Source organism: Brienomyrus brachyistius, chromosome 3 (genome assembly GCF_023856365.1).
Source record: "Brienomyrus brachyistius isolate T26 chromosome 3, BBRACH_0.4, whole genome shotgun sequence".
NCBI classification, from domain to species: domain Eukaryota; kingdom Metazoa; phylum Chordata; class Actinopteri; order Osteoglossiformes; family Mormyridae; genus Brienomyrus; species Brienomyrus brachyistius.
In genome coordinates, this window is record NC_064535.1 from 3,293,342 (window position 1) to 3,315,605 (window position 22,264).

Below are 22,264 nucleotides of genomic sequence, written 5' to 3' on the forward strand. Positions count from 1 at the left end.
GCCCACATCCCTCACGCCACTGTCTATGAATAGCTCCACGTCCGATATCGACCCGCCTTATTGTGAGAGCGACAGTGTCCATGTTGGGGGCGTGGCTCAGCGTATCCGTCCCTGTTACCTCTTCTGGCTTCTCGTGGCCCGAGCAGATGCTGTGGTGTGGGGGAGAGTTTATTTTTCCTGGGAAAATAACTTCCGTCTTATGAAACCCCCTTAAAATCCCAAAAGAATTCCAGGATGCAGAGTGATGCCGAGCCCCAAGTCACACATGGGGGGTATTTTAGTCCTCATCCTGCCTCTGTTGACATGTGTGGGTCCTCCTTGTAGATTAAGGGTTTTTTTAATCTTGGCGATGAAGGGCTAAGAATGTGGCCTGTGCAGAGGGGGTAGTGGTGCCTGCCCAGCGATCACATGGTTCCCATTCCGGAGGTTTCTGCCTCGTTGTCATTCCCATGACCACTTTGGTGTTGTCATGGTCCCATGTGTAGGGCTTGTTCTGCCCCCCCCCCCCCCCCCCCCCCCGGGATAGGAAGGGTCCGATGCGTTTGTCTGACGATAGCACCAGATGCTTCTGAAACCCTCCAGGAGTTTAGTGAGGTTGGTGCTCTGGGGTGGGGGGTCAGGGGGGGGGGGGAACACTAGCCCCTTTGTCTGATGCATTATGAATCCTCTTGGGGCCACAGCAACTCTGGGGCTCCCTGGAATGTCATGTGAGGACCTGGGGGGCAGACAGGGTAGCCTTGGTGCTGAATCACTGGGACTTCTGGGACATAAACGCTACAGTAGACTGTGACCAGGTATCCCCTGCTTATCTATTGTTCCAACTCCGCGATTCTTAATTCCAGTCTTGGTGCTCCGTTTCCTCTCGTCGTTTGGGGATCTTGTCTAGCAGAAGTGTCTGATGACCTTCCACTGTCCCAGTGTTGAGGGTCTAAGAATCAAACAGACCTCATTTGGCTCTGAAACCCTCTGTGGTTCAGCGTGGGTCTCGCTCCGTCTGTCCATGCCTGACTCTACCCAACTCTCACTGGCTGCTTCATTGCTTCTTCACTGGCAGTGCGTAATACGGCACGATAATCTCGCGGGTTTCCATTGCATCCTCCCTTCTTTTGTAACTTTTTGTTGTTTAAGAGTCTTTCTGCTCAACCTCTGTGAGGTAATCAGGAGTTTTTTTTATGAAGGGTAAACTCTTTCCACTCTAATGTGGATGCCCAGTTATAGGTGAATGAGGAAAACAACTCAATAACAGCGATATTTAGGATGTTGATGATAAAGTTAGAAAACGCCTATTCAGAGTCTTGTTTAAAGGCAGGTAGCTTCTGTGTCCCACCAAGTTGCTTTGACGTTTGCTGTTCCATTGAACCTCCCCCCCGTGTTCCACTTGGGTTGCCCCACAGCTGTGCGCCCATAATGCGAGCACGATGGAAGTGAACAGGAAGGGAGTTGCCCCTCCGTTCGAGAAGTGAAACTCATGGTTATTCCCACCCTCGGCCCCCCCTGCAGATGAGCGAGAGGCCGTGCAGAAGAAGACCTTCACCAAATGGGTGAACTCGCACCTGGCTCGCGTGTCCTGCCGCATCACAGACCTCTACATGGACCTCCGCGATGGCCGCATGCTCATAAAGCTGCTGGAAGTCCTGTCCGGGGAGAGACTGGTGAGTATGGGGGTCGCTGGAGCTGATGATCCCCCCTCGCCGTTCACCAAAGTGGAACTGTCCCATCCTCCTGACCTGAACCACTTTGCAGTGCTAAACATGAAGGTTGTTAATACTGTCTTTCCAAAACACAGACACACACTGGTCCCTGGTGCTCTAGTACCTAATAAATACCTGGGAGCCTCTTGCAATGGTGTCATGTTGTTTCCTTCAGGTGGATAAGCGTCGTCAGCTATTTTAAGCTCCTCTTAACAGTAATGGCCTTGATAAATACTTGCACACATGCCCTCGGCTGGTGTAAGACCAGGACCTTGTTGACAAGTATCAACGCGGAGTGCACTTTGCACGGGGGACTCCGGGCGTGCTGGGCGGCTGTCTGCAAGGTGCTCCTTGTTTGAACCACTGCTCCCCACCCCCCCCCAGCATTCTGAGATGGCTCACTGGACCAGCAAAATAACTTAAAAAAAAAACCGGCACTGAGTTGCCAGTGTGGGTGCTGGGAACGTGTTTGGCCCATGAGGCAGCCGGTGTTCTCCAGTAGCTTCTGATACAGCCGCACATGCGCATTGCTTACTGAGCCCTGTGTAGTCGGCGAAGGAGGTGACTTCGCACATTTTTCTTTATTTTTAATATCCCTTTGACCTCTGCAAAGACGTGCCGGCCGGTTTTGGTCTCTCTCTTGGTCAATGTTTAACTGAACTTGCGGTTCACCACACTGGCAGCTCATTAACCGCCTTCCAAGGGGAACCAGGGGTGGTACTGAGGGATCGTGTTACCGGAGCCCTGTGGAAACTTTGCATACACACACACACACACACACACACACACGTTTCAGGCTCCCTCTCAGCTCGAAATGTGTTGCATCATGCATGATGTAGCCACCATCCGACTCACTGCCTGTTGCTCTTGGGTTACGCCATCAGTCAAGGAGCATTCGGTTCGGCGTTGGCCTCAGCTATCCGCTTCCAGTTTGCGGGCCCCTGGTGATTTTTGGACATGGACAGGATATTAGTGGGATGAGAACGTGTAAAGTGATCTTCCTTATTTGTTTAGCGAGAGAGCCATCGCCGTGACAGGATGCAACTATAGACCTACCACACGAGAGCCAATTGCGAAAGCTATCGCCACCCCCCGCCCCTGAAATGCTGACCGTGTCAGCCTGCGCTTCCACCAAAGGCTTGGCTCGCGCTGCCACAACAGTGCTGTGTAAGACTGTGGTCTGATCGACTTTTAAATGACTTTCTCCGACTTTCCGGTGAGTCAAACTGACCTTTACTGCCCAACACAAGGGTGGTGGCTGAATGAGTTGGTCTCTGGGACAGGAAGTGCCTTCGCTCATGTGATTTTGCTTTTATTTCACGGACTATGCCAAGAATGCTCTCTCTCAAGTGCCACAGTCCAGACTCGCAGTAAACTAACAATTCATTCACAGAAGCATCCTTGGCAAATCTGCTGGGCAGTCTGCTGGGCGACCCACCCTGGCTGTGAGATGTCACATAGCGGTGAGATCGGCGAATCTGTGGCCACTTTGTTCCGGCCTAAATGGACCGCTGTGCTGCGAGTACCAGAGCGATGGCGGTGGAGAGTTTCAAACAGTACGCCGGAGGGGTCTGAATTCCGCTTGTAAATGTGCCCCGGCTTGATCAGAGTGGTGTATATAACTCAGGCAGGCCATGGCGACTTTCACGCTGCTGCTTCGAGGAAATGAGGCAGCACTGAGCAAATGTGCTTGAGGAGACTTGAACTCTTGGCAATCAGAGTCCATCTGCAGCTGAGTGCAGTCGCATTCTTCAGGATCGCTCTGCCAAAGTGGGTTAGTGCATTTCCTCTTAAGACTTTGTTGGACTCGATGAACATTTTCCAAATCTACTCCCCCCCCCCCCACTGGCTTTATGAAATGCATGTAGACAGATCTGGAATGAAACCACAATTATGGCAGATTAGCGCCCCCGCTGGAGTCTCACCCCATCAGCCACCCCCTGCCCCCATCTGCGAGGGAAAACGCCGAAACGCACAGCTTCCCCTTCATGGCATTTCAATAGCGGCTCCTTCGAAAATAACAAAGACAGCAAGTCCTGTATGAAGAGGCTCCTTTGTGGGCTGTGAGGAGGAAGTGAGGGAAAGAGAGAGAGAGAGGGAATTCCCCCAGCATGCATTGCTGGCTTGAGCTGCTGAGTGAATGAGTGTGGGGGGGGGGGCTGTAAGGCTGAGTTTACCATCCCGTCCCACTCACCTCCAGACCAGAGACAGAAAGTAAAAACAAGCGAAACCCCTGTGAGCCATCAACTCTTGACCCGCTTAATATGCTCAAGTATGTGGGATTCTGCTGTCCAGGAGCCTCCTTTGTCCGGCTGAGCGCGGGGGTGGGGAGCAAGGGGGCCGGGGCAGGCAGGCGACCTCACCTGGAGTTGTTTACAGGACGTTGTGGATGGGAGGCAGATGGGTTTGCTTCGCTGGCCTCCGGGCGGACCTCATGTTCTCCTGGGCTCCCCACGAGATGCCCCAGCTGTCTCAACAAGGACCTCCTTGGATGTCTGGACTCCTTGACCCTGGCCAGGGCCAAGCTTCGGTCCAGCCCTCACTCACCACGAGCTTGAGATACTTCAAAGTGTGCCAACCCCCCCACAGATACCGGACCTTATGCCCGAACTCCCCGCCCCCCAGCCACCGGACCTTTTGCCCAAACCCCACAGTCATGTCTGTACCTCCGACCGGTGATCGTGACAAGATGTGAAGTTGCCTATGGCTGACATTGCCGTGTATTCAGGTTCCCTGGGCTCAGTGGTCAGTCTGGTTTGATGGCTTGATGCCTCCATCCCATCTGGATCACACAGCATACCGCCCAGAGATGCACGTCCTTAATGGATTCCGTGTTTCGCCTTGCCTGGGAAGCCATCAGCTGGTAGAAGCTCACCAGTGTGACGGGGCGCTGTTCAGATATACAGGTTGCACCCTTGCCAGCTTTGAGCTGGAAACATCATCGCAGACTAACAGTGGCACCTCAGGACATCAGGTGAAGTGCAGGTGTGAGGGACGCACCCTGGCATCTGGGCACTTCCCTGCCATCCTGAGGTGCCACACCACCCAGGGCCACAGACGCATGCGTGTTCCTCATAAATCACTATGATAATTTAGTTATTCTGTTCGGAATAAATATTAATAGGTGCTAATGAAATGCGCTCAGCTGAAGGGCTTGGTTATACCACTGTGCTCCCAGGCAAAGTCCCCAGCCTTGGTTCATTCCCTGTAAGGGCTCAGATGTTAGATGTTAAACATGACATCCTGTTGAGTTGTTAATGTTTACCCTTAGGTTTCTTTGTTCAGCTGATACTTTGCAGCTAATTATAATTGCTGTGAGTCTGCAATAAACGGTACATGCAGTTTGCACTTGCATTTTGCTAAGTGTGTATCTGCTCTGTGGCACAGAAATTTTACAGGATATGCTAATTCGTGCTGCTTATTTTAAATTCCAGATTCAAAGTCACCTGTTCACCAAAGGGCACTAATGAAGTATTTTCAGCTTCAGCGTTAATGTCACGCTGATGACTCAGACTAAATAATGGGGGAAAAGATAGAGGAGAACTTTCGTAGGCTGTCGGAATTCGTTCTGGCTTCGAATGCACAGCAGAGGGGAAGGACAGCAGCTGAAGATCTCTTGGTTCTGTTGCGGTTCTGTCCCGTTTTAGCCGAAGCCCACCAAAGGCCGCATGCGCATCCACTGCCTGGAGAATGTGGACAAGGCGCTGCAGTTCCTAAAGGAGCAGAGGGTGCACCTGGAGAACATGGGCTCCCATGACATCGTCGACGGCAACCACCGCCTCACGTTGGGCCTCATCTGGACCATCATCCTCCGCTTCCAGGTATGCTCTCCAGGAACCTGCTGTTATGTTTCTGGTTGAGGTAAAGGCCTACCTAAGACATGTCATCACTGAAGGCATTTAAAAGGTTTGATGGTCGGTGTGTGTGTGTGTGTGGATTATGGACATATCACATTGTGGAGACTAAATGTCCCCAAAATATGATTAAAAGCCTGTTATTTTGACATTGTGGGGATCATTTCTTTGGTTCCCGTAAGGGAAGACTTTATACATTTAATAAAAATCTTTTAATGAAATCAAAGAACTAAAAATCCCGAAAGTCTTGTATTTCATTTGATTTCTTATGGTGAAGGTTAGGGCTGGGTGGGGTTTATGGTTGTCGTAGTTAGGATTTGGATTTTGCAAATAGACATGAATGGAGAGTCCCCACAAAGATATGAATATGAACATGTCTGTCTGCGTGTGTGTGCGTGTGTAATGACTGACAGGCAAGAGGAATCCTATCTTCAATAAAGCAAAAGCAGGCACCAAGTAGCGGGTTAGGGTGGATAATTAGAATTTAATTCCTTCATTTGACATCCAGTGTGGATTAAAATACATTCCTACCGTACATAAATCCATAGACACTTAAATCTTCATAACAGGACTGGGTTGGCCTCTGATTAGGGTCTGAAACGGATTAGCATGCTAATTTAAACACCGGAGTCCTGGGGTGGGGTCGGGGGGGGGAGGCTGTTGAATCATGCTGATGGCAGTTTGTCAGAGCTGGGCGTCTGGTCTCTTTGGTGTGACAGATCCAGGACATCAGTGTGGAGACCGAGGACAACAAAGAGAAGAAGTCTGCCAAGGATGCCCTGCTCCTGTGGTGCCAGATGAAGACTGCCGGGTGAGAGACCTGCCTGTGCCATGTGGCTCTGCCCACTGCATTGTGGCTCCTCCTGGTCCTGTGTGGCTTTGCCCACTGCATTGTGGCTCCTCCCAGTACTGTGTGACTCTGCCCACTGCATTGTGGCTTCTCCTGGTACTGTGTGACTCTGCCCACTGCATTGTGGCTCCTCCTGGTACTGTGTGGCTTTGCCCACTGCATTGTGGCTCCTCCTGGTACTGTGTGGCTTTGCCCACTGCATTGTGGCTCCTCCTGGTCCTGTGTGGCTTTGCCCACTGCATTGTGGCTCCTCCCAGTACTGTGTGGTTCTGCCCACTGCATTGTCGCTCCTCCTGGTCCTGTGTGGCTTTGCCCACTGCATTGTGGCTCCTCCTGGTCCTGTGTGGCTTTGCCCACTGCATTGTGGCTCCTCCTGGTCCTGTGTGGCTTTGCCCACTGCATTGTGGCTCCTCCCAGTCCTGTGTGGCTTTGCCCACTGCATTGTGGCTCCTCCCAGTACTGTGTGGTTCTGCCCACTGCATTGTGGCTCCTCCCAGTACTGTGTGACTCTGCCCACTGCATTGTGGCTCCTCCCGGTACTTGTGGCTTTGCCCACTGCATTGTGGCTCCTCCTGGTACTGTGTGGCTTTGCCCACTGCATTGTGGCTCCTCCTGGTACTGTGTGGCTTTGCCCACTGCATTGTGGCTCCTCCCAGTACTGTGTGTCTCTGTCCACTGCATTGTGGCTCCTCCCAGTACTGTGTGGCTCTGCCCACTGCATTGTGGCTCCTACCACTACTGTGTGGCTCCGCCCACTGCATTGTGGCTCCACCCGGTACTGTGTGTCTTCCCACTGCATTGTGGCTCCTCCCAGTACTGTGTGGCTCCACCCACTGCATTGTGGCTCCTCCCAATGCTGTGTGGCTCCGCCTTCTGCATTGTGGCTCATCTAGTGCCATGTGGCTCCTTCACATACAGTACATGTGGTCAATCCCTGTACTTCCCTCTCACTCCAGTGAATCATGGTATAGTACAGTGCTCTGTGTGCCATTTATTATATGTATTATATTCCATGATGGTAATAATAATAATAAAGCGATGGATGTTATACAGCTAAAGAGCTGCCATTATGCAGGGCCAGGCTCAGAGAGAATGCAAGGAATGTCCTGCCAGCAGTTCATCTCTGCTCATTGACGTCACTGCAGTTGTACGCAGACATCATGCTATGTAGAATAAGCGGACCATTTGTTGTGTTTAGATTTAACTAGAAAGGGTCGTTGTCTTTGTGTTTTTCTGTCAGGTATCCCAACGTAAACATCCACAACTTCACCACGAGCTGGAGGGATGGCATGGCCTTCAATGCTCTCATCCACAAACACAGGTACGAGCTTGGATGCGGATCGCGGCTGTATGCCCCTGCAGGCAGCGCAGCCTGGCCGTCTGCGCTGGACTGACCCAAGCTGTGTCTGTGTGCTTTGTGTGTGCGCAGACCGGACCTGATCGACTTCGACAAGCTGAAGAAGTCCAACGCCCATTACAACCTCCAGAATGCCTTTAACTTGGCTGAGCAGCATCTGGGCCTCACCAAGCTGTTGGACCCCGAGGGTGAGTCTGTGTGACCCCCCGCTCGTCCTCCACCGCTCGGCTTCCACCGCGGCCGTGTCCCGACTTACTCTGACGTTTGTCATGACAGATATCAGCGTGGACCACCCCGACGAGAAGTCTATCATCACCTACGTGGTGACATACTACCACTACTTCTCCAAGATGAAGGCCCTGAAAGTGGAGGGCAAGCGGATAGGGAAGGTGAGGAACAGGGCCAGGGCAGGCAGATGAGCCCGTACTGCCTAGCTGTCCTGCATGATGGGTCTGTATTCTATGGATCTCCTTTGAAAGCTGTACACTTAGAAATCCTAAATCATCACAGTATAGACAAAGTGCAGTTTCTTCCAAGAAGAAAGGTGCAGATGCGATTTGTTGGCTATTATTTCAGTTCCTATGAGTCTTCTGGCATTTGAGGCATTGCGCTTAATATGCTGTCCGGGAGCTGTGGAAGAATTATAATATTTCACTCTATCTTGTCATAAAACATTTTGTTTACACATAGTGTGGTAGGCTACTTTATTCCTGGACTAGATGTGGGCTGTCCTGATGGTTCTGTGTGTGTCTGTTGTGCTCGGCAGGTGCTGGACAACGCCATCGAGACTGAGAAGATGATCGAGAAATACGAGTCGCTGGCCTCGGACCTGCTGGAGTGGATCGAGCAGACCATCATCATCCTCAACAACCGCAAGTTCGCTAACTCCCTGGTGGGGGTACAGCAACAGCTGCAGGCCTTCAACACGTACCGCACCGTGGAAAAGCCCCCCAAGTGAGACACCACCCCCCCTCCCCCGCCAATCCACAGCCAGAGTACATAGGGTTGGTTTTTGCAGTGAGCTATATCACGTTTTTCCATCATTCATCTGCTTAGCAGTGGTCATAATCCACAGTAATGTCTGCTGTATATATTCATATTATTTATATCCATTGTTTGACTTAAGTGGTATCAAGGGGACCCAAAAGGTATGACAGCCAGGATTGCAACAGCCAGAATGCAGTTCTTCACCTCTCAGTCCCACTGCCCCAGTTCCCCGTAAACTCTGGGTGCATGTCGGTGACTCGGTTATCCAGCCCTCGGTGAATATATTATCCATCTGTATGCAAGTCTCTGCAGAAAACTCACGCTAATCTTGCCGAATACTAATTTCCCATTCAGTTGTCATCTGTGAAGAACATGGTGTTCCACAACAATGCAGTACCTCAGGTCGGGTTTTGCGAATGTCCTGAATGCTCCTCCTCCTCACCTGGGGTCTCCAACCTCCTCCTTCAGGTTCACGGAGAAGGGAAACCTTGAGGTGCTACTCTTTACCATCCAAAGTAAGATGAGAGCCAACAACCAGAAGGTCTACATGCCACGAGAGGGCAAGCTCATCTCCGACATCAACAAAGTAAGATGCCAGCTTCGACCGCCTTGGTGTGGGATAGGGGTTCCCAACCTCTTTTAGATTGTGGACCTGCTTATGTTGTGTGAAAAAAAATCGCAGACTGGGGGGTGAGAATCCCTGAGGTAGAAGAAGTGGAATTGCTCTTCACGTGCTGTAGACTGATTGTAGCGATAAAGGTCTTTGGAGTTAAACTTTCAAGGCTGTGACGCTGGAGATGTTGAGGTGTCTCCCTTTGCTTGGGTCTCTCACGCGTTCTGACCCCATCTTCTGCCTCACTGGACCTGAGTCTGAGCGAGTGTGTCCCGCCCACCAGGCTTGGGAGCGGCTGGAGAAGGCCGAGCACGAGCGGGAGCTGGCCCTGCGCACCGAGTTGATCCGGCAGGAGAAGCTGGAACAGCTGGCCCGCCGTTTTGACCGCAAGGCGGCCATGAGGGAGACCTGGCTGAGCGAGAACCAGCGGCTCGTCTCGCAGGTGTGTGTGCCGGCAGCCCGGAGGGCGTGGGGGGGGGACGCCATGTGTCCCTGACCCCTGAACTGTGGGGGCTCATGTCCTGCATGTTGCCAGTACACTTCACAAACAGTGACACACTGACAGGTATCATTAGCCATCCCTCTCTCTGACACCCCATAAAATCCCCCCCATCATCAATCATAGTGACCTGCTTTAGAATCGTGTACAATAATTTTAAGAGCTTATGCAGTACAGACCTCTCTGATGTACGATTAAACAAAAAAGACGCAGCAATAAACACCGCATGCAATTCTGAAGATTGATGCAGACCCCTGTGTTCAGTCCTAGAGAGAGAGGCATAATTTAAGGTAAAGTATGTGAACGGCACACAGCGGAATGACATGGCTGAACGAAGTCGTCCCTTCGACTGCTCAGATTTTTATTGTGATTTCCTGAGACTCTCCAGAGATCTGTCATAACGCAATCAGGCCTGCTGTTATTTATCTGGTGACATATCCCTCCCACGCATTTTCTACTGAAAATCAAAATTGGTTTTTAGTGCCCCCTAGTGACATTGTTGAGTAAAGGCCAGCAGTTTAATGCTTGAATTGAGGTGTGGCCAGTCATTCTTTAGTTTTTGCACAGGTGTAGTTTGACCCTTTGTTTTGTCCCCCACTCCCTCCCCCCAGGACAACTTTGGCTTTGACCTGCAGGCAGTGGAAGCTGCCACCAAGAAGCATGAGGCCATTGAGACGGACATCGCGGCGTACGAGGAGCGCGTGCAGGCGGTTTTGGCTGTCGCCCGCGAGCTGGAGGCGGAGAACTACCACGACATCAAGCGCATCACGGCACGCAAGGACAACGTGATCAGGCTGTGGGAGTACCTACTGGAGCTGCTGCGGGCTCGTCGGGGCCGACTGGAGATGAACCTGGGCCTGCAGAAGGTCTTCCAGGAGATGCTCTACATCATGGACTGGATGGACGAGATGAAGGTGCGGGTAGATTCAGCTTTGACCTCGAGTCTCTTGTTAGGCCCGTGAAATGCTGGTGGTCCTGGTGAATATTTGAAGGTGCTGACCTCCTTTGATTGCGCCCCCCCCCGCACAGATGCTGCTACTCTCACAAGACTACGGGAAGCATCTGCTGGGCGTGGAGGACCTGCTGCAGAAGCACGCCCTGGTGGAGGCCGACATCGGCATCCAGGCCGACCGCGTCAAGACCGTCAACGCCAACGCGCAGAAGTTCGCCTTGGACACGGAGGGTGAGGCCCTGGACGTTGCGACTGCAAAGGAAAGCAGGAGTTCAGTATCACATAATTCATTTAGCGCTCACTCGTATCCAAAGTGATGTACATTTGAGAAAGAAGAGTTAGCCGGCCTCTGCAGCAATTGGGGTTTAGGGCTTTGCTCAAGGGAACAGTGATATCACTCGGGATTTAAACCCGTGGCCATCCAATAGCAGGCACAGGGTCCTCTCCTGCGCAGCTGCACCCCCCTGGCAGATTTAGGGGGGCCAGCACTTTATTGCGGCTCCTGAATAGGAAACCTGTCTCATTACTGTCTTATCTGTCCGGTTGGTAAATGATACCACTGGGGGCCCATGGTCATATTTTAACAGGCAGGCCAAAAGTTCTAGCTGTGCCCCTGCCCCCCCTAACTCAAATTTAACATCTCAAGAGAAAACCCATACTAGCAATAAAGGGCTTTAAGGAGAAAGTCCTCCCAGATCACTGTAGGAAGAATCCCCACTTTAGTTGGGGAGGGGGGTCTCGTGGAATCCAACATGGTATAGAGATTGAGAGTGAGATATCAGTCATTGTGAACTGTGTTTCTGTGCTCCCCCACCCCCTTCTCCAGGCTACAAGCCGTGTGACCCACAGGTGATCCGGGACCGCGTGGCCCACATGGAGTTCTGCTACCAGGAGCTGACCCAGCTGGCAGCGGAGCGCCGGGCACGGCTGGAAGAGTCCCGGCGCCTCTGGAAGTTCTTCTGGGAGATGGCAGAGGAGGAGGGCTGGATGCGGGAGAAGGAGCAGATCCTGTCGTCGGAGGACTGCGGCAAAGACCTGACGGCGGCTATCCGGCTGCTGAGCAAACACCGCGCCTTCGAGGATGAGATGAGCGGGCGGAGCGGGCGGCTGCAGCAGACAGTCCGCGAGGGCGAGGCCATGGTGGAGGCGCAGCACTTTGGCAGCGACAAGATCCGCGAGCGCACCAACGACATCCGCGAGCAGTGGGCCGCGCTGGGCCGCCTGGCCGCAGTGCGCCGTACTCGCCTGGAGGAGGCGCTCAGCCTGCACCAGTTCCAGGCTGATGCCGACGACATCGATACCTGGATGCTGGACGTGCTACGCATCGTTTCCAGTGCCGACGTGGGCCACGATGAGTTCTCCACGCAGGCACTCGTCAAGAAGCACAAGGACGTGGCGGAGGAGACTACCAGCTACCGGCCCATCATTGACGCCCTGCGGGAGCAGTCGCACACGCTGCCCGGCGAGCACAGCCAGTCCGAGGAGGTGCAGAGCCGGCTGGCCGGCATTGAGGAGCGCTACCGCGAGGTGGCCGAGCTCACGCGCCTCCGCAAGCAGGCCCTGCAGGATGCCCTCGCCCTTTACAAGATGTCCAGCGAGGCGGACGCCTGCGAGCTGTGGATCGATGAGAAGGAGCAGTGGCTGAACAGCATGCAGATTCCCGAGAAGCTGGAAGACCTGGAGGTCATCCAGCACAGGTGAGATGCACCGCCAGGCTCTGCAGAAGGACCTGCCCTGTGCCAGGCCTTCACCTCTGCTCTGAGGTATTCTGTTTGCTCCCTTTATCACTTGGTGGAACGTCATCACTGTAAACATATCTTTCAGGTTTAAACACAAAACATTCTCTACAGAATTTCAGATGAATGCTTTTTACCTAGGAATGCATTCATAATAACTCCCAAATAACTTCCAAATCTAAAATCATATTGAGCTGTATCCTGATAGCATGTGAAGCGCAGCCTCCACCAGCACAGAGCGTGCGTGTAGCCGGACGCTCGCTACTTCCTCTTGGCGGACCTGTCTGTCACCATAACTGGTCTTGGCTACAGTTCAAGGCTAGCTGGGGCTGTCAGAGGCAGGCCGGCGCTGACCCCACGCCCTCCCGATGACAGCGCATGGTTTCTAGGCGAGGGTCTCGTGCTGTTGTGCCTTTCCGGTCCACGTCGTCAACAGGCTGAGAGGGAGAGACACCTTCAAACTAGGCAGCGTCGTCTTAAGTCACGATATCCTCCAGACGTGTCAGACAGATAATGGGACTCTGCTCATCCCCATTTGTCAGCTTTGCCAACTTTATAGACAAAGCGGAGTCCCAGAATTCCCTTCCTGACAACGGTCGGCTCAATTTCACATTTACAACAGACGGTGGATTCTTCTAGAAAAATCCATGACCCCAGTCTCTCCCGCTCAGGTGTGTTTGCTGCTTGGCCATTTGAGAATGCGGTTGGGCTCGGTAGTTAATTCGTCTAATGAGCGCCCACGTCTCGATCGGATGTGACGTTCCCCCCCCCCCCCCCCCCCGATGTGATTGGGTTGATTGGGAATGTGCTCATCAGGACTGGTTAGCCGGAATGTCAGCCTGTCGATGTCGGCTTTCCCCCGCAGGTTCGAGAGCCTGGAGCCAGAGATGAACAACCAGGCTTCACGAGTTGCCGTCGTCAACCAGATTGCCAGGCAGCTCGTGCACAGCGGACACCCCGGGGAGAAGGAGATCAAAGCCCGGCAGGATAAGCTGAACACCAGGCCAGTCACCTCGGCCTTCTGTCTGTCTGTGTGTGGGTGGGTGGTGGCACAGTGGTTAAGGACCTTAAGGCTGTAGGTCCAAGATCCAAGAGTAGCCTTCACTGTGGCACACATGAGATGGTACCGTTGTCCTGGCCAGGGTAGCGGGCCGGGCAGCTGGTCTGGGGGCATACTTCAGAAAGTGATTAGGCTGAAGATCACAAGGGTTTTTGGATGAAAGCGGCAATTTAGAAATAGCTGAATATAGTACAGGGGGCGGCATGGTGGTGCAGTGGTTAGCACTGTCGCCTCACACCTCTGGGACCCGGGTTCGAGTCTCCGCCTGGGTCACATGTGTGCGGAGTTTGCATGTTCTCCCCGTGTCGTCGTGGGGTTTCCTCCGGGTACTCCGGTTTCCCCCCACAGTCCAAAAACATGCTGAGGCTAATTGGAGTTGCTGAATTGCCCGTAGGTGTGCATGTGTGCGTGAACGGTGTGTGAGTGTGCCCTGCGATGGGCTGGCCCCCCATCCTGGGTTGTTCCCTGCCTCGTGCCCATTGCTTCCGGGATAGGCTCCGGACCCCCTGCAACGCAGTAGGATAAGCGGTTTGGAAAATGGATGGATGGATGAATATAGTACAAAATCTGAGTAGGGTAGGTAATTACGGCTTTGAAGAGAGTCGGTCTGTTTCCGCAGCTATGGTCACCAGGTGACACAATGGCGGTCTGTCTGGATGAGCCCTTGCGTCATATCGGTAAATGTCAGCGGGTCCAGATGCCTTGGTGGGTGGCAGGGATGCTCAGTTACCTCACAAGAAAGTGAGGAGTCATCAGTGACTTCTGAGCAGTCCCTCCCCCCCACCCCGTTTTCCACAGCATCCTGTATCTACTTTCACTCTATTAAATATTTACAAACCAGGTTGAAATTCGTCGCGCATCCATCATTTTTCTCTGTCATACCTAATGAAGTCCTGTTGGCGGTGGATTGTCTTGTGTCAAATTATGCTCGTCAGTGATCATACACGTTACCGATAAACTTTGTCACAGTTTTTGCTATTTGCTTCCTGTCTTGATTGGTTGAGATGCACACCCTTAGATGTGGGCGTGTTCTCGGGTTTGTGACCATAGCTGTCTTGGTCGGGTAGGTGGAGCCAATTCCGGGATCTAGTGGACCTGAAGAAGGATGCCCTCAACTCTGCTTTGGGGGTGCAGAACTACCACCTGGAATGCAACGAGACCAAGTCATGGATCCGCGAGAAGACCAAGGTGATCGAGTCCACCCAGGAGCTGGGGAATGACCTGGCTGGCGTCATGGCCCTGCAGCGCAAACTGACAGGCATGGAGCGCGACCTGGTCGCCATCGAGGACAAGCTGGGCGACCTGCAGAAGGAGGCGGAGAGGCTGGCGGCTGAGCACCCAGACCAGGCCCAGGCCATCATGGGCCGACTGGCAGAGATCACCAGCGTGTGGGAGGAGATGAAGACCACACTGAGGAACCGGGAGGAGTCGCTCGGCGAGGCCAGCAAGCTGCAGCAGTTCCTGCGTGATCTGGATGACTTCCAGTCCTGGCTGTCCCGCACGCAGACTGCCATCGCCTCAGAGGACATGCCCAACACGCTGGCGGAGGCCGAGAAGCTGCTCACCCAACATGAGAACATCAAGAACGAGATCAACAACTACGAAGAGGACTACCAGAAGATGCGTGACATGGGCGAGATGGTGACCCAGGGCCAGACAGATGCCCAATACATGTTCCTGCGGCAGAGGCTGCAGGCCCTGGACACCGGCTGGAATGAGCTTCACAAGATGTGGGAGAACCGGCAGAGCCTGCTGTCCCAGTCCCATGCCTACCAGCTGTTCCTGAGGGACACCAAGCAGGCAGAGGCCTTCCTCAACAACCAGGTACCACATATCTGCATCACACGTACCAAAACAGTTCCACACCTTCGCTCAAACATGTCAACACAGGTCAAACAGCTGATGCAATAAAATTGCTCACAAGTGTAAGTGTAAGTAAGCCGACCTTAATCAAAATAGTTGGATAATGTATCCAGAATCTACTGAGGTGTTTAAGGCCAAGACATTGGGTGTGTCACTGGTCAGCAGAGGTGTCACGTCTCACATTTTACCCTTGAGACTCATGTTTTTATTTTTGATATTTGCTGCTGTCTCGTGGATTGTTTTGCACTTAAACCAAACAAAAAAAAGTTTTAATATCAGAAATGACCTGCTGTGAAACCTTATCTGAATTCACACTAAAAATATATGCCATTCTCTTTAGTCTCCCTGCATTGATTTCTGGGTAATAAACGCACACCTCGGGGGTGGTCTCTGCTGTGACTCGAGGTAGTTATGGATCAGTGTCATTGTGTGTTGGTACATTAAGCAGGAGTCATGGTGTCCCATCTGCTGCTGTCATTCTGTCGGTCATCTCAGCTTGCCTCCATGGCATCCTGTTAGGGCTCCTAGCAACCCAAGTGGATCACAGGGATCTCCACGAGGTCGCCGTTAGATCACTTACTTGCTTACTTCTCTCAAACGTGGCTTGTTTAAAGCACAGGATGTACCACGCTCTCACTCGACAAATAGCCTTTGCTGTCTTTGGTAGTGATTAACGATAAGTGTGCTTGCTTGTATCGTGAATTACATTGGGTTGCTTGCGCCCGCAGACGCTGGCGTGTTTGTAGCGTCTGTGCTGTACTCGTTGAGGCAGCATTACTTTGCAAATTCATGCTAAATTTAAAGGTTAGACCTTGTGGTTTTGGTTCCAGTTTGCACTGGAAGTAGCAGTCATCTATAGAAACAAACACGGAAGGTGACAGAACGGGTGGAGGTGTAAGGAGTGCTTTCTGCTTGGGGAAGTAATCCCCTGGGTCGCTCCAAGGTCAAGTGTTGGTGTTAGCGGCACATGCACGCATGTACGCTGTCCGTGGCTGACACCCACTCCTGTCCCTCCCCAGGAGTACGTCCTGGCCCACACGGAGATGCCCACCACCCTGGAGGCTGCCGAGGGGGCAATTAAGCAGCAGGAGGACTTCATGACCACCATGGACGCCAATGAGGAGAAGATCAACGCAGTGGTGGAGACGGGGAGGCGGCTGGTGAGCGACGGCAACATCAACTCAGAGCGCATCCAGGAGAGGGTGGACTCCATCGATGACAGGTACCTCCCCCTCACACCCCCAGATGCATTACCACATGGGTCAGGGGTCCTAGAGCAGGGCTGGATACACATTCTGTAGATATGTATAATAATAGAAGAAATTATGTGGTAAATTCAGCTAATAGGAATATGGATCCATCTGCCAAGCAAATGATTTGTAGACCCCATTTATGGAACCTGTGTGAAACATTCCACTGGAAAACCAGGGACGCAGCACGATTAACTTCGCATTAATTTTCACAGCAGTTATCGGTGTTTAGCTCTTGGCTGCCTGGAAAATTGTGAATGACACGTTTAACACTTCAGGGTGTTAAATGTCATTACCACTATTGTAATTCCCTCTCCACTGTAGCAGTTTACGCAACCAAAATGGCCGCTTGTGATGGTCCTTTGCAGTACAGTGAGGCCATCTCCTTTACTGCACTAGCTCATGATAGGGATCCTGGGTGAGATTAAACTTCACATTCACCGGGGATCGATAGATAGACCTCTGTCTGTAGTTGGACAGTGGGCGTCTCGGGTTTGGTAGCCGGGTGGGATTACGGCGTAGCTGAGCCAGCGTTGTTTGGCTGCCGCGGTGACGCATAAATGGATTTGCCTTTGCCCAGGCACAAGAAGAACCGGGAAGCAGCCAGCGAGCTTCTAATGAGGCTGAAGGACAATCGGGATCTGCAGAAGTTTCTGCAGGACTGCCAGGAGGTATGGCCAACCTGCAGTCCTGGAAAGCTGGGGGAGGGAGATAAAGCCAACTGAAATTGAACAGGACCAAGGTGGGGCGCAACCAACTCTCTCGGAATTCAGCTCACAGTCCAGGGAGGCATGTTTGAGTAGAAAGTAGCAAGCTTTTGCCTGTGAAGGTTCCTGTCTATCATCTTTAGTGTACATTCTGTCACATTCGCCTGTATATGCATGACCCACACACGTGTGCGAGCCTCCGTCAGTGGCGATCGTCTCCCAGGACAGTGCGTAATTATCACCTGCTTCCCTTACTTGACGGATCACACCCCCGAGTCGGCCCCGCTAATTGCCCTGCTAATTGCCCCTCTCCTGCCCACAGCTGTCCCTCTGGATCAACGAGAAGATGTTGACCGCCCAGGACATGTCCTATGACGAGGCCAGGAACCTGCACAGCAAGTGGCTGAAACACCAGGCCTTCATGGCGGAGCTGCAGTCCAACAAGGAGTGGCTGGACAAGATTGAGAAGGTGCGTGTGCAACCGGCACCTGGGGCTCAGCGTAGGCTGGTGGAGCTGATTCTCCTCTGCTTCACCTGCCTGTAATGACCACTGAGGAAGAACTTAGAATCATCTTGCATAAAAAGGAGAAATGAGCCCAAGGGAGCAGACAGGGATGCTCCTCAGAATATTAATTCCCTTTTTGTGTAAAGCTGAGTAGTGAGGACCTTGTGTCAGGCAGGAACATCATATTCATCACGCTCCCATACAGAGCCAAGCAGTTTGTCTCACTACTGCCACCTGGTGTCCTACCAGCACACAGCTTCATGTGACATTAGCGGCCATGCGGCAGCGGTTTATGTAATTACCCACAAACAGCCACAAACCAGTGGATCAGCGGAGTTTGAGCAAGAGCATTCTGGGATATACGGAATAAAATTTTGAATTTGAAGCATATGTGTCCCTCACAGGACGGGACGCAGCTGGTGGCGGAGAAGCCGGAGACAGAGGCGGTGGTGAAGGAGAAGCTGTCGGCTCTGCACTCCATGTGGAATGACCTGGAGTCCACCACACAAACCAAGGCGCAGTGCCTCTTCGACGCCAACAAGGCGGAGCTCTTCAGCCAGAGCTGCGCTGACCTGGACAAGTGGCTGGTGGGCCTGGAAGGTCAGATCCACTCGGACGACTACGGCAAGGACCTGACCAGCGTCAACATCCTGCTGAAGAAGCAGCAGGTGACATTTCCTGCTTTGCTTATGGGCTCCGGATGGACTCATTCTCCCGAAACTGCTCAGCTCCTGAGCTCATAGGTTATAACACTGGGGATTTTCACCCAGCACTGGTCAGAGATCATGGTGGTGAATATCTTCTGTTACGAAATGGTGGCGATTTATCCATTCAACTCACTGCCAAAATAGATGTTTTTTGTGTTCTTGTTCTGTGACTTGAATGCCACCGATTTTATGCGTTCTGCCTACTCTTTGAAATGAAAAATTTAATGAATGCTGGGAATTGGGGTTCTGTTTTGGGGCGCGTGCTGATCTCTTAACCTCCCCCGCGGGCCCCCGCTGCCGGCCTGCTGCTCCTCACGGATCTGGCATTTTCTCTGAGCTAGAAGCGCATGAAAGGAACCGTTTAGCTGAAAGACAAACCGGACTGGCGCTGTTTATTTTCTCCGGCACGTTCATTCATACAAGGCGACGGAGGCCCAGCAAGTGGGACATGTAGCAGTTATATAACCACTACCCCCCCACCCGCAATTACGTAATCTTGCTCCCCCTCTGTAGAGGGGAAGGGGGAGGAGCCGATGCCAAGCCTTGGTGATACGCCAAAGCACCACAGCAGGCTCTGATTGCGCGTGTGCGTGTCCGTCGATGCGCACGTGCCGATGTGCGGGCGCGCGTCGCAGAGCGGCTGCGGGAGCCTCACCTCTCCTCTGTGCCTCCCCCTCTCGTGCCCCAGATGCTGGAGAACCAGGTGGAGGTGCGCAGGAAGGAGGTGGAGGAGCTGCAAAGCCAGGCCCAGGCGCTTAGCCAGGAGGGCAAGGACTCTGACGAGGTGGACGGACGCAGGCGCGGCGTGGAGCACAAGTTCCAGAAGATGCTGGACCCACTGCACAAGAGGAAGGACAACCTCATGGCCTCCAAGGAGATCCACCAGTTCAACCGTGATGTGGAGGACGAGATCGTGAGTCTGGCCCTGGGTTTGTTGGGTGGGTAGGGGGGTAGCCGGTGAATGTTTCATTATTTTGTGGGGTTCAGACTATTCAGTGAAGCCCCGGTTGTTCTTATTCACAGCTCGCATCTCAAACCGCTCCTCCTTTTAATGCCATTTGACTGTGCAGTTCTTGGCATCAAAGTGTCTGCATGTGCAGTTCCTCCTTTCTTTTTTCAGTGTGGATTTTGTTGTGTTTACATTTTATTAGCTGAAAAGCGTGTCGGTTTTTTTCTAGAGTAGTATACGGAGTGCCATGTGAACTGAGTGTTGTGTTTTTAACGTTGCGCTGGTACCTCGTCTCTTTGGTCAGCTCTGGGTCGAGGAGCGGATGCCGCTGGCCACCTCCACAGACCATGGCCACAACCTGCAGACCGTACAGCTGCTCATTAAAAAGAACCAGGTGACCCACTGCTCCGCTGCGAGATCTGCCACCATGTCCTTACGTGTGGCGCCAACTGCCCCCTGACCCGCGACTATCTCCCTGCAGACCCTGCAGAAGGAGGTGCAGGGCCACCAACCGCGCTTCAACGACATCTTTGAGAGGAGCCAGAGCATCCTGAAGGACGACAGCCCCACTGCGGAAGCCATCCGACAGCGCCTGGCCGACCTACGGCAGCTCTGGGACCAGATGATCCAGGAGACGGAGAAGAGGCACTCCCGCCTGGAGGAGGCCCACAAGGCCCAGCAGTACTACTTTGATGCTGCCGAGGCGGAAGCCTGGATGAGCGAGCAGGAGCTGTACATGATGTCCGAGGAGAAGGCCAAGGTACGAGGGGTCACAGCCTTGAAGGCTCTGGAACTTCACCTCCCATCTGGTGGAGAATGACTTGCATGTTAGAATGAGACACTTGGGTCTATGGAGATGTGAGGCTAACCAGAGGGTGATGTGTCACAATATGATGGTCCAGATGGTCACCTAGTCTCTCCTGCACATGTATGTCAGGACGAGCAGAGTGCGGTGGCCATGCTGAAAAAGCACCAGATCTTGGAGCAGGCTGTAGAGGACTACGCCGAGACCGTCCACCAGCTCTCCAAGACCAGCCGGACCTTGGTTGCTGCAGGCCACCCTGAAAGGCAAGTCAAGTAAAGATCCACAGATTGTGGATGAGTCTCGAGGCTTGTCGTCCTGTTCATGGCCGCATCCAATATGCCTTCGTCGCATTTCCAAGCAACAGCATTCTGATCCTGTCCTCTTCTCTCACAGTGAACGGATAAACATGCGCCAGTCCCAGGTCGACAAGTTGTACGCCGGCCTGAAGGACCTGTCTGAGGAACGGAGAGGGAAGCTGGACGAGAGGTTCCGGCTCTTCCAGCTCAACCGTGAAGTGGATGACTTGGAGCAGTGGATTGCCGAGCGGGAGGTGGTGGCTGGCTCCCACGAGCTGGGCCAGGACTACGAGCACGTTACGGTAGGCCTACTTCCTAGCCCTGCTCTAGCCGGCGTTCGGGGATCATCAGGAACCTTCGAGATAGAGAAGTAGTAGCTTCTCACGTGGTTGATTGATTTGTTCTCCCCTCTTGCACAGATGCTCCAAGAACGTTTCCGGGAGTTTGCCCGAGACACGGGCAACATCGGGCAGGAGCGTGTAGACGCTGTCAACCAGATGGCGGATGACCTGATCAACTCGGGCCACTCGGACGCGGCTACGATCGCAGAGTGGAAGGATGGGCTGAACGAGGCCTGGGCCGACCTTCTAGAGCTGATCGACACGCGCACGCAGATCCTGGCCGCCTCCTATGAGCTGCACAAGTTCTACCATGATGCTAAGGAGATCCTGGGCCGAATCCTGGACAAGCACAAGAAGCTGCCAGAGGAACTTGGTCGTGACCAGAACACGGTGGAGACCCTGCAGAGGATGCATACCACCTTTGAGCATGACATCCAGGCTTTGGGGACGCAGGTGAGAACCCTGATTCAATTTTGCATAGCAACTAAATGTCGTTTCATTCATGAAGTGTGACTTTTTAGATTTGTTGTAGAACCACAATCACTGAGAGCTTGAATTAAATTTAAGAGAAAGAATCCAGGAAATGTATTCCTTTGCATCATAACATCTCTGGTGTGATCCACAGGTGAGGCAACTGCAAGAAGATGCGGTCCGCCTCCAGTCGGCCTACGCCGGAGACAAGGCTGATGACATTCAGAAGAGAGAGAGCGAGGTCCTGGAGACCTGGAAGAGCCTGCTGGAGGCGTGTGAGGGACGCAGAGTGCGGTTGCTCGACACGGGGGACAAGTTCCGCTTCTTCAGCATGGTTCGAGACCTCATGCTCTGGATGGAGGATGTGATCCGCCTCATCGAGGCCCAGGAGAAGCCCAGGTGCGATGGACCATGTCATTACTACAGGAAGGCGGACTTTTTTTGATTGGTGGTTGCAGTTCCTGTGGCTATTCTCCATTGTCTGCATAAAGTGTCAGGTAGCCTTCAGCTGTACCACAAACCCAGGCCGAGCTTCTTAAGTGACAGAATCTGTCTTAGCGGTTTGCATTGAGCAGTTCTGCAGACACTCCGCACTTGGGCTGTCTAAATGGTTTGGTTGCTGAAGTAGTCCTACTGATCCTAAAAATAAGTGTCTGCGCCTTTAAGAATGGCGACAGTGGTATTAGCTTCCCTTGTTACTCGCAACTTTAAGGTAAAATGTTAGACACTAGCCTGCCCCAGAATGCTGCTGTTTTTCGTTTTCTTTCTTTT

The 22,264-nt window shown here is 52.8% G+C and overlaps 1 protein-coding gene across 3 annotated transcripts in view; it reads left to right on the forward strand.

Annotated features, from left to right (window-relative positions):
• Positions 1-22,264, forward strand: part of LOC125738347 (spectrin beta chain, non-erythrocytic 1) — a 73,002-nt gene that overhangs the window by 41,223 nt on the left and 9,515 nt on the right. For all 3 annotated transcript variants that reach the window (XM_049007209.1, XM_049007210.1, XM_049007211.1), the window contains 25 exons: positions 1,501-1,652; positions 5,339-5,512; positions 6,265-6,356; positions 7,636-7,716; positions 7,825-7,940; positions 8,029-8,141; positions 8,519-8,706; positions 9,208-9,325; positions 9,636-9,794; positions 10,463-10,765; positions 10,881-11,034; positions 11,630-12,500; positions 13,405-13,542; positions 14,667-15,423; positions 16,482-16,684; positions 17,293-17,383; positions 17,742-17,888; positions 18,329-18,592; positions 19,320-19,544; positions 19,885-19,974; positions 20,062-20,340; positions 20,518-20,648; positions 20,779-20,983; positions 21,101-21,475; positions 21,648-21,892. In XM_049007209.1, coding sequence (XP_048863166.1) covers positions 1,501-1,652; positions 5,339-5,512; positions 6,265-6,356; positions 7,636-7,716; positions 7,825-7,940; positions 8,029-8,141; positions 8,519-8,706; positions 9,208-9,325; positions 9,636-9,794; positions 10,463-10,765; positions 10,881-11,034; positions 11,630-12,500; positions 13,405-13,542; positions 14,667-15,423; positions 16,482-16,684; positions 17,293-17,383; positions 17,742-17,888; positions 18,329-18,592; positions 19,320-19,544; positions 19,885-19,974; positions 20,062-20,340; positions 20,518-20,648; positions 20,779-20,983; positions 21,101-21,475; positions 21,648-21,892 — 5,671 coding nt within the window. The remainder of the gene's footprint in view (positions 1-1,500; positions 1,653-5,338; positions 5,513-6,264; positions 6,357-7,635; positions 7,717-7,824; positions 7,941-8,028; positions 8,142-8,518; positions 8,707-9,207; positions 9,326-9,635; positions 9,795-10,462; positions 10,766-10,880; positions 11,035-11,629; positions 12,501-13,404; positions 13,543-14,666; positions 15,424-16,481; positions 16,685-17,292; positions 17,384-17,741; positions 17,889-18,328; positions 18,593-19,319; positions 19,545-19,884; positions 19,975-20,061; positions 20,341-20,517; positions 20,649-20,778; positions 20,984-21,100; positions 21,476-21,647; positions 21,893-22,264) is intronic.